The 10,427-nt window shown below is 39.3% G+C and overlaps 3 protein-coding genes across 6 annotated transcripts in view; 2 read left to right on the forward strand and 1 right to left on the reverse strand.

The window, feature by feature from the left end:
• The window catches only part of LOC109835614 (zinc finger AN1 and C2H2 domain-containing stress-associated protein 11), a 5,031-nt gene extending 4,608 nt beyond the window's left edge, over positions 1 to 423 (reverse strand). The window contains exon 1 of the mRNA XM_020403585.1: positions 85 to 423. Within this exon, the coding sequence (XP_020259174.1) occupies positions 85 to 423 (339 nt within the window). The remainder of the gene's footprint in view (positions 1 to 84) is intronic.
• Positions 677 to 1,857, forward strand: LOC109835615 (U-box domain-containing protein 41-like). The gene is given in 5 exon segments (XM_020403586.1): positions 677 to 726; positions 795 to 956; positions 958 to 1,156; positions 1,158 to 1,169; positions 1,171 to 1,857. Coding segments are annotated over 5 exon segments (1,110 nt in total).
• Positions 8,923 to 10,427, forward strand: part of LOC109835777 (putative DNA glycosylase At3g47830) — a 9,419-nt gene continuing 7,914 nt past the window's right edge. For all 4 annotated transcript variants that reach the window (XR_002245699.1, XM_020403797.1, XM_020403798.1 and 1 more), the window contains exons 1-2: positions 8,923 to 9,409; positions 9,484 to 9,684. Coding sequence is in view for 3 of the 4 variants with exons in the window: in XM_020403797.1 (XP_020259386.1) it covers positions 9,026 to 9,409; positions 9,484 to 9,684 (585 nt within the window). In the remaining variant the exon portion in view is untranslated. The remainder of the gene's footprint in view (positions 9,410 to 9,483; positions 9,685 to 10,427) is intronic.

The following is a 10,427-nucleotide window of genomic DNA, read 5'->3' on the forward strand; positions in this document are numbered from 1 at the left end:
CGCTAAGGATTCACTTTTTTAGCTTTACTCTCTTCCTCTGCTCCTCTCCCTTGCATTCTTAAAAATAGAAAAAAAAAATTGTACAAATATGCCGATTTCTTCTTCGAGGTCCCGGTGGAAATTCTCCTTCGGCCGCACTTCATCGTCGTCTTCTTCTTCTTCGGGCGCTGCTCCCCCTTCTCCTCTTTCGATTCCTTCGTCCTCTTCGAACATCCCCATGAGTTTTATCTGCCCGATTTCGTCCTCTCTCATGTTCGACCCGGTCATCGTCCACGGCCACGGGATCACACCTTCGAGCGGGCGCTGGCATCGAGGCTCTTCATCCAGCTGCGGCTTCACCCTGCCGCGAACAGCATGCTCTGAATGGAGCTCCCTCCTCCCTTCTTCCCCTGATCGCCCAACACGCCGCCTCCGGGACGCCATCGCCGACTTCTGCCAGACGCGCCTCGGTGCCCCGCGCCCCTCTCGCGCGCAGTCGCGCCGGGCTCTGCGTCAGGATTTGATCGGCTCCAACGCGCCCAGCCAAGAAACCAGGGAGGGGGAGAGGCGGCGGCGGCAGCTGAGGAGGCCATCGCGCTCCAAGAACCCTAGATCAGAAAAACCATCTCGGTCCCCCCTCGTCCTCGGCCTCTTTCTCCTCCTCCTCCGCCTCGGCTCCTCCTTCTCCTCATCCGAAATGATCCGCCACCTCAACCTCCCTCCTCTCCTCCTCCTCCCTGAGACGGAGTCCAAGGCCCCAAAATCCCCCTGTGAAGCCGAAGCCCCGTGAGGAGGAGGCCAGCATCTTGACCAAGCTCAAAAGCCCTCAGCTTTCCGTCCAGGGAGTCCGGCCTCCGAGCCCTCAGGCAGTCGACGAGGGAGAGCAGCGAGCTCAGAGTCTCCCTCTGCACTCCCAGGCTCCTGCAGGCCCTGGTCCCCATGATCGGCTCCAAGAGCCATCGACCCGGACGGACTCCACCGCGTCATCGTCAACCTCTCCGTCCGAGCCCCCCAACAAGGCTCAAGATCGTCGCGGTCCGGCGCCGTCCTCCTCTCATCGAAGCCCTCAATGTCCTCCTCTCTCCTCCGCAGAGGCCAGAGACAACGCGGCCGGGCCCTCTTCAGCCTGGCTCTGGACGACGAGAACAAGCTCGCCATCGGGGTTCTCGCGGCGATTCCCGCCGTTGGTTAGCATGTTCGCGTCCGGGAACGCCGAAGCCGGGATGGCCCTGTACCACTCTCCCTGGCCCCGAACAACCTCGTCAAGATCGCGAGATGCCGGGGCGGTCAGGGCCGTACTCAGCACGCGCGGCCGCGCGGGGAGGGGGCGACGGCGGGAGGATCGGGCTGATGATTCTGGCGCAGCCTGGCGAGGAGAGGCGAGGCAGGGTGGCCGCTGATGGACGCGGGCGCGGTGAAGTCGATGGTGGCGATGGTGGAGGAGGGGGTGTCCGGCGAGAGAGGAAGAGCACTGCCTTGGCTACAATGTACGAGATGAGCAAAGGGAGCCTGAGGTTTCGGGCGCTGGCGAAGGCGGCCGGGCCGAGAGATGCGCTGATGGGGTGCTCGTGCGAAGGGGAGGGAGGGGATGAGGTGGCGAAGGAGATGGCGAGGAGGACGCTGAAGGTCGTGAGGGGTGACGAGGAGGAGGAGGAGGAGGAGGAGGCAGGAGTGTGCAGGAGTGTCGTTTCGGATGGGCTGGTGTCGTTTCGGAGGGAGGGTGGGGAGACGGCTTCGGTGGCGGTTCGGCGTGCAACTCTGCCAGCTTCTGAACCGCAGTGTGAACTGGGTTCTTGCAAGAGTTTGGTTTGTTTGGATTGTGATCGTCATGCAGTTCTTAGCTTTCTATCGTCTGATCTTTGTTTGATTTTTATATGAACGAACGAAATGAATGTGTATAGTTCAGAGACTCTGTGAATTAAGGGAGTAGTCGATGCTGAGATGATTTTTTGTTGGAAGGAGCTCGCTGCCTTGTTTGTTCCCCGTCCTGTTTCTTTCCATATTATTATGCTCTGGGGTTGTTTTGTTGAACATTTGATTTTTTGTCGAAACCCATAGCGTGTAAAAAGATGCAAATATGCAGAGAGCAAAATTGGATAAAACTGGCTGCATAATTGTTTCAATCAATGCTGCGTTTGTTGCGCGAGAACTTGTATATATTGTTTCAATCAATGCGTAGAGCAAAATTAGAAATGAGGTGAAATATTTCAAACGTCTTGGTTGGAGTCGGTTAGGATCATTCAATTGGTGACGAACAATATATGAAGATGTCATCATGCAGCGCAATCGCACGATAGGTTGGCAACATTGTTGGCAACATTGGCAAATGGATATATATATATGGGAAAAATGCTTCCAGCCCCCAAAAGCCAAGTGAACGTGTTTCCCACCCCCAAGACTTGGTCAATAGGTGTTTTACCCCTAAAAATAAAGATTTTGTTCTCTGAGCCCCCAAAACACAAAACCCAAGACATTAAAACATGTGAAGACCATAATACCATTCTCTCTCTCTTTCTTTTTTTATTAAAATATGATGATGATTATTTTATTATTTCTCTCTCTCTCTCTTTATCATGATGTACCAAGAGGATCTTTAGATAGGTAACCCTAACAATTAAACCCGTAACCTTAACAATTAAACCCGTAACCTTAACAATTAAACCCGTAACCTTAACAACAAATCCGTAACCTACACAATAAATCCACAACCTTAACAACAAACCCTTAACCTTAACAACCAACCCGTAACCTTAACAATCAACCCGCAACTTTAACAACCTCCCAATACAAACAACCAAAATAATAAAAAATAAAAATAATAAAATAATCATCATCAATCATTTCAACTATCCTCTTGGTACATCATGATAAAGAGAGAGAGAAAACAAAAATAATAAAATAATCCCCATCATATTTTAATAAAAAAAGAAAGAGAGAGAGAGAGGATTCATAACCTTAACAACAAACCCTTAACCTTAACAACCAACCCGTAACCTTAACAATCAACCCGTAACTTTAACAACCTCCCAAAACAAACAACCAAAATAATAAAAAACGAAAATAATAAAATAATCCTCATCAATCATTTCAACTATCCTCTTGGTACATCATGATAAAGAGAGAGAGAAAACAAAAATAATAAAATAATCCCCATCATATTTTAATAAAAAAAGAAAGAGAGAGAGAAGGGTATTATGGTCTTCACATGTTTTAATGTCTTGGGTTTTGTGTTTTGGGGGCTCAGAGAACAGATTCTTTATTTTTAGGGGTAAAACGCCCATTGACCAAGTCTAATAAAATAATCCCCATCATATTTTAATAAAAAAAGAAAGAGAGAGAGAGGATTCACAACCTTAACAACAAACCCTTAACCTTAACAACCAACCCGTAACCTTAACAATCAACCCGTAACTTTAACAACCTCCCAATACAAACAACCAAAATAATAAAAAACGAAAATAATAAAATAATCATCATCAATCATTTCAACTATCCTCTTGGTACATCATGATAAAGAGAGAGAGAAAACAAAAATAATAAAATAATCCCCATCATATTTTAATAAAAAAAGAAAGAGAGAGAGAGAGGATTCATAACCTTAACAACAAACCCTTAACCTTAACAACCAACCCGTAACCTTAACAATCAACCCGTAACTTTAACAACCTCCCAATACAAACAACCAAAATAATAAAAAACGAAAATAATAAAATAATCCTCATCAATCATTTCAACTATCCTCTTGGTACATCATGATAAAGAGAGAGAGAAAACAAAAATAATAAAATAATCCTCCATCATATTTTAATAAAAAAAGAAAGAGAGAGAGAAGGGTATTATGGTCTTCACATGTTTTAATGTCTTGGGTTTTGTGTTTTGGGGGCTCAGAGAACAGATTCTTTATTTTTAGGGGTAAAACACCAATTGACCAAGTCCTGGGGGTGGGAAGCATGTTCACTTGGCTTTTGGGGGCTGGAAGCATTTTTCCCTATATATATATGAGCAAAACTTGTGTCCACTTAAGTGGACATCCACTAAACTTTTTAACTCTTCGATGTTTCCTAGGGATCCTTGCATGATATGAAGTGACTTTTTATATGTTAAATGAGTGGATATAAAGTTTGGTGGACACACTATTCACTATCCACTTAAGTTGACACAAGTTCTACTCATATATATATATATATATATATATATTCTATAACATTGGATAGAACTAGCATCGAAGTGTCCAAATATCAAGTTTTAGACATCTCGAGTGTAAATTTTTTTTTTATTTAAGCAAGTTTCTGACGTAGAGAAATTGTGAGAGGGAACGTCTCTGGTTGCTGCCAGCAAAGCTGTTGTTCTGTGCTTTCGGCAAATTTGGGAAAGCGGCTGGACACATGGAATAAAGGAGGATATAAAAAGAAAAAGAAACATATAAAGTTCTCTTTTCTGATGGGAGATAAAAAGTTTAGATTGTCCCAAAGTCTGCAATCATTTTAAAAGGCTAAATTGCACAAAAAATACAATAATTTTTTTTTTCTATTTTGACAATTAAATACCACAAGTTGTATTTTGGTATAAAACCCATAAAGCTTTGAAAATTTCCACGTTACCGCTACCAATCATGCATATGTGGAAATTTTTACCACCCGAATATTTCTCTACGATACTTACATGCTAATTTTAGATCTTTCTAAGTAATTAGTATTTGTTAAAATTTTCATTAGAAATATCTCAACTCTATTTTAAAATAAAATTAAGATAAGTTTGAAAAAGAAATTTGGTTGATTTAATAGCAAATTTAGCAAATATTATTAGTTAAAAAGCTCTAAAATTAACATGTAGGTATCATAGAAAAACACTCGATGAAATTTTTCACGCTCGCATGATCGATGGTAGTTATATGCAAAGCTCTTTATTTTTTCCATCGCAGGCCTCGATCGATCCTTTCTATTATTAAAGTTATTTGATTCATTTCTCACTTTCTTGTCGACGTCAATTTAAGTGGAGGGAACATTTTTCTCTCTCTTGAATATCTCAACCCTAGAAATCTTATCCTCGACGTCCTATCCAGTCTACCTCATTCTTCTCATCTCCTCATTTTTCTCTTCATTCATCCTTTTTCTTAATTCCCATATTACTTTTTTCACGTGAATTTAAACACGTAATAATCTGTTCTCCTCACCTGATCGAATGTTTATACACCGCCAAAATAAATTTATACGACTCTGTTTAATTATTTTCAGTTTGATTATGATAGGATGCTCGATGATGGGCTCCACACATTGGAAACAAGAACAGCTAATTAGGGTCAAAGTGATGGGGGGAGAACCTGCCTACGTTTTCACATGGTCGAGGTTGTCATTGTGGGGACATAAAATGGTATCCGAGTATTCTATATATATGCTCTACTAGAACTTACATTTCACAAATGAAAGAAGCAGTGATATATATTTGTGAAGTATTTGACCATACAAAACATAAATACTTTGCCTTATTTTCTTCCAATTTGGAGCTCACAGTTGCTCTCGTAATAGGCTCTACGAGGGGAGGACGAAATTTGAAAACCATCATATTTGAGAAAATAATCGCAAATTCCGATCTATTCACAAAATGTTTGTGAAAACCGATCTAGTTTCAGCCGTCTGGCTGAAACTTGGTTGGTTTTAACAAAATATGTTCCGAAACTTCACGGGACTTCAAGTCCCGTAAAGTTTTGTAATGTACAAAAACTTCACGAGACTTTAGTCCCACGAAGTTTCGGAAGATTTTTCTTCAAAACCGACCCAGTTTTAACTCGACGGCTGAAACTAGATCGGTTTTCACAAATATTTTGTGAATTGGTCGATTTTTGCAATTATTTTCTTAAATAGGATGGTTTTCAAAATTCGTCCACAAGCGAAACAAGAGAATGTGAGGGTCAAAGTGATTGTGTGTGGGTGTGGGGTGGGGGGCGGGGGGGTGTCTAATGTCTTCACATGATCAAGGCAGTCATGGAGAGGGATACATGCGTCACAAAAAAATTACATAAAATCCTACCAATTGTTGTACTCTCCTTTACCGCTATTTTGATTTCTGTTGTAACCACCTAAAGGCACCAATAATGATTCTTTCTACTTACATATTTTTTCGGAGAAAAAGGAAATTTTGATATTGATAATGGTAGGACCCCTCCAGTTGCCATTAACATTATTTCTAACAATCAATCTTCAGTGATGTTAAGTCCTAGTTTTGTAGCTCGGCCTGTCCAAACGCCCTGACCCAGCCCGACCCAAAAAAATGGGCCCGGGCCGGGCAAAAGCGAGGCCTGGGCCCAAGCCTGAGCAGGTTGGGCATCGGGCTACCCTGGTTTTTTATTTTTTAAATTTATTCAATTTTTTTCAATATTAATACATAGCAAAAATTAAACAAAATTTTGATAAAAACAATCATATCATTAATCACTTGTAATTATATAATTAAAAAATACAAAAAATCATAGGAATTAAATGATAAAAGTAACTTTTTTATTAATAATTAGTTAATCATATAAAAAACCATAATTTAACAATTAACTAAAAATCTCTACATATGAAAAAACCATAATTTAACAATTAACTAAAAATCTCTGCATATGAAAATGACCGGCCTAGCCCGACCATTTTAATTTTTTTCTTTTTTGGTAAAAAATTGCTAAAAAATAGATTAATATTATTATATTTATATAAATATGTATTAGTATATACTTACAAGTTATTATATAACTATATATTATATATACATATATTATATGTAAATATAAGTATATATTACTTATTAATAAATATGTATTATATAGTTATATATGTATTTGTTACTATATATATATATATATATATATATATATATATTTATTTATTTATTTATTTATTTATTTATTTATTTGTTACATATTTACATTATGCTTATTAAAGTACAGTTATACCATTTACTTATATGATATACTTTAGTTTTATATATACTAGATGCAATATACTTATATATACTTATATAACTGTAATTCTATAATATACACATATAAGTATACTTATAACTACATTGTATATGTTTATATTGTTATATCTTAGTATTTATACCATGCTAAGAGAGAGAGAGAGAGAGAGAGAGAGAGAGAGAGAGAGAGAGAGAGAGAGAGAGAGAGAGAGAGAGTACAACTATATATTATATATACATATATGATATGTAATTAAGGTACCGTTTGGCAAAGGGTTAAGTAAGGGGTTAAAGAGACTTAACCCCTTCTTAACCCGCCAAACATAAAAAATCTATACAAAGGTTAAAGTAAGTTAACCCTTCATAATTATATATACATATATGATATGTAATTAAGGTACCGTTTGGCAAAGGGTTAAGTAAGGGGTTAAAGAGACTTAACCCCTTCTTAACCCGCCAAACATAAAAAATCTATACAAAGGTTAAAGTAAGTTAACCCTTCATAATTTGTCAAACATAAAAAATATAGAAGGGTTAAGCTAACCCCTCTAGAGAGATTAAAATGAGTTAACCCCTCAAAATGAGGGCTTTACTAATACTTCTATTTAGAAGGATTAAAACTAATTATAAAGAAAATAGGCAAAATTATTGTTATTCCCAAACACTAAAATTGATCACAATGGCTAAAATAAAACTTATTTAACATGTTAATAATTTAGTTCTTCAGATTATCGAATCGGCGAAGTACATTAATCATTCTCTTTAACCATTCTTCCTTAACCCTTTGCCAAACGGGGCGTAAATGTATTGTATATACATAATATACTTACAAGTTATAACTTTGGAGAGAGAGAGAAAGAGAGAGAGAGAGAGAGAGAGAGAATCACATAAATATATATTATATATGTATTTATTACATACTTACGTTATGTTTATTTAAGTACAGTTATACAGCTTACTTATATGATATACTTTTTTATATATACTAGATGCAACATACTTATATATAATTATACTTATGCACTTATATATACGTATATAACAATAATTCTATAACATACACATATAAATATACTTATAACACACACATTAATGACCCAGACCCAGGCCCAGAGCCCGATTAGACTCGGATTTTTGGGCCATGCTTGGGCCTAGGACGGGCTTGGGCCCGACCAGGTTCGGGCCGGGCACCAGGCCAGGCCTAGGCCCGAATGGACATCGCTATTTGTAGCTATTAGAAGATGGTGTTTGGCAATCTAAGTCAATGTTACTATATAATACTTTGTATATGATCCTCTAGAAATCTGAGTATACCAATTTATTTAGATTATTCCTAGTCCTCTCTAATTAATGCAAGGTGATCAAACATGTAAATTATTTTGCATTGACTAGTCCTGTTGACCCCCTGGACTTGGACCGCTCTGATCCTGTGAACACCGACTAGCAACCACGAGTAAGGGGCTATTTGGTTGTATGTTTTTACCATGTAAAAGGATGGAAAGTGTAAAAAAGTGGGTCCTAATGTCAGCTTTCATCACTTTCAATTGTTTGTTTGTAGTTGTGAAAATAGTGTAAAGTGATTTCATATGATGATGCGGCTTGTAAAGTGATTTCATAAAAAAAAGACATGATTTTAGGAGAAAGCTGACATTGAAGTCAGGAAAAAATAATAAAAAATAATTCCAACCAATATGATCATTTGAGTAGGGACCACTTTTTATACTTTCCAAACAAACAATTAAAGTTACATTTGCAAACCAAACAAGCAATTTATGATTCCAATATAATCATAAACAAACAAAGAAAAGTATACAAGTAAAATTGATGAGGTGGATAACAACTTTCCAAATTGTGTCATAAATACACAATTTTACCAACAACAACCAAACAGCCCCTAATGGTAACAGGCCGGCAGTGTTGGTCTTGGAGTTTCATCGTTTACTTTTTTTAAAAAAATTATTGATGTTGAAAGGGCTTTGTTTTGAGGCCAGATACGCGGGCCGATTGGGCCGTCAAACTTCAACCCATCATCACTTCCCTTCCTCGATGACCGACGTCGAAAAATGAATGCTCTGCACAAAAACGAAAATCAAATCGCCGAGAAACAATGGCGACGACTCGAAGAAGTCGAAACCCTAAAAGACGAGAGCTAGCTCTATCGCAAACCCCATTTCCAGAAAAATCAAAGAAAAGTAGAACACAACCATCATCAGCATCGTCGTCGTCTTCGTCTCGAGAGCCGTACCCTGACCATCCAAACCCTAGCCCCGAACAATGCCGCTCGGTCCGAGACGATCTCCTCCAACTCCACGGAATCCCCCAGCAGTTCGCTGCTGCATACAGACAAAGATCATCAGCGACAACAGCGAACGCTGAAGCCATCAGCGTTCTTGATGGCCTCATCAGCACTCTGCTCTCTCAGAACACCACCGACGCCAACTCGTCTAGGGCTTTCCAGTCCCTCAAATCCTCGTTCCCAACTTGGCAGCAGGTAACTCCTTTGGCGATTTTGTGATCTCATTGCAGAGATTATGGGGATGATGACGATGATGATGATGGCAGTAGGTTTTGGATGCGGATCCGAAGAGCTTGGAGGGTGCGATTAGATGCGGGGGTTTGGCGGCGACAAAGGCGGCTAGGATCAAGAGTATTCTTGAGGCTGTGAGGGATAAAAGAGGGGAGTTTTGCTTGGAGTATCTGCGAGGGTTGCCGGTGGACGAGGTTAAGGCTCAGTTGTCTCGGTTCAAAGGAATTGGACCCAAAACAGTAAGTAGTATTGATTAAGGTTTCTTGTTCATGCATACCCATTAACAAAATTACAGGTTCAGTTGTAATGGTCTCTAATGTTGTGCTGCACATCAAGTTAGGCTTTAGACAATTGGAGAAGAGCAAAGTGAAAGAATAGCGTTGACAGGCAAAAGAGCTAACATTAAAGAATTCTGAGTGTTGTTACCTTTTCTAACAAACATTCAGGATTTCTGGGAGCAAAAGTCGTGACGTAGGATTCATTCATTTTCTACTTTGCTTGGTAGAATAGGTGTAAATCTTTTTTATTTGAAGACCCTCCTCTAGTGATTGCTTGAAGTTAACTGTGATGTCAGCTAACTTTTGGAATGGAATTTAAAGAGGCAAGACTAAGAAGTATTCTATAGAAAGATAATCGGGGCTTTACAACAATAATGAAAAATATATAAATTGATTGGAGATCATTTACTCTCAACATGGAAGCAAAGGCCATTAATTTCTTAGAAAGGATAAACTAAACGCTATGTCCACTAACAAATACAACCCCCTCATTTTCTAAATAAAATATTATGATGTTTATCTCTTTGATGGTTTGAACTTAACGGAGCGCATAAGTTAAAAATCTTGGAATCCGCTAACGGGGTGCTCCTCAAATCCACAAAGAACTTTGAAACCACAAAGAAAATTTAATAAGATCAATTTTATTGATAAAAAATTATGCCTTTAGGGCTTACAATCCTCCGCTTAAATAGGGGGGGGGGGGG

The sequence above is a fragment of the Asparagus officinalis genome, chromosome 3 (assembly GCF_001876935.1).
Source record: "Asparagus officinalis chromosome 3, Aspof.V1, whole genome shotgun sequence".
NCBI lineage: Eukaryota > Viridiplantae > Streptophyta > Magnoliopsida > Asparagales > Asparagaceae > Asparagus > Asparagus officinalis.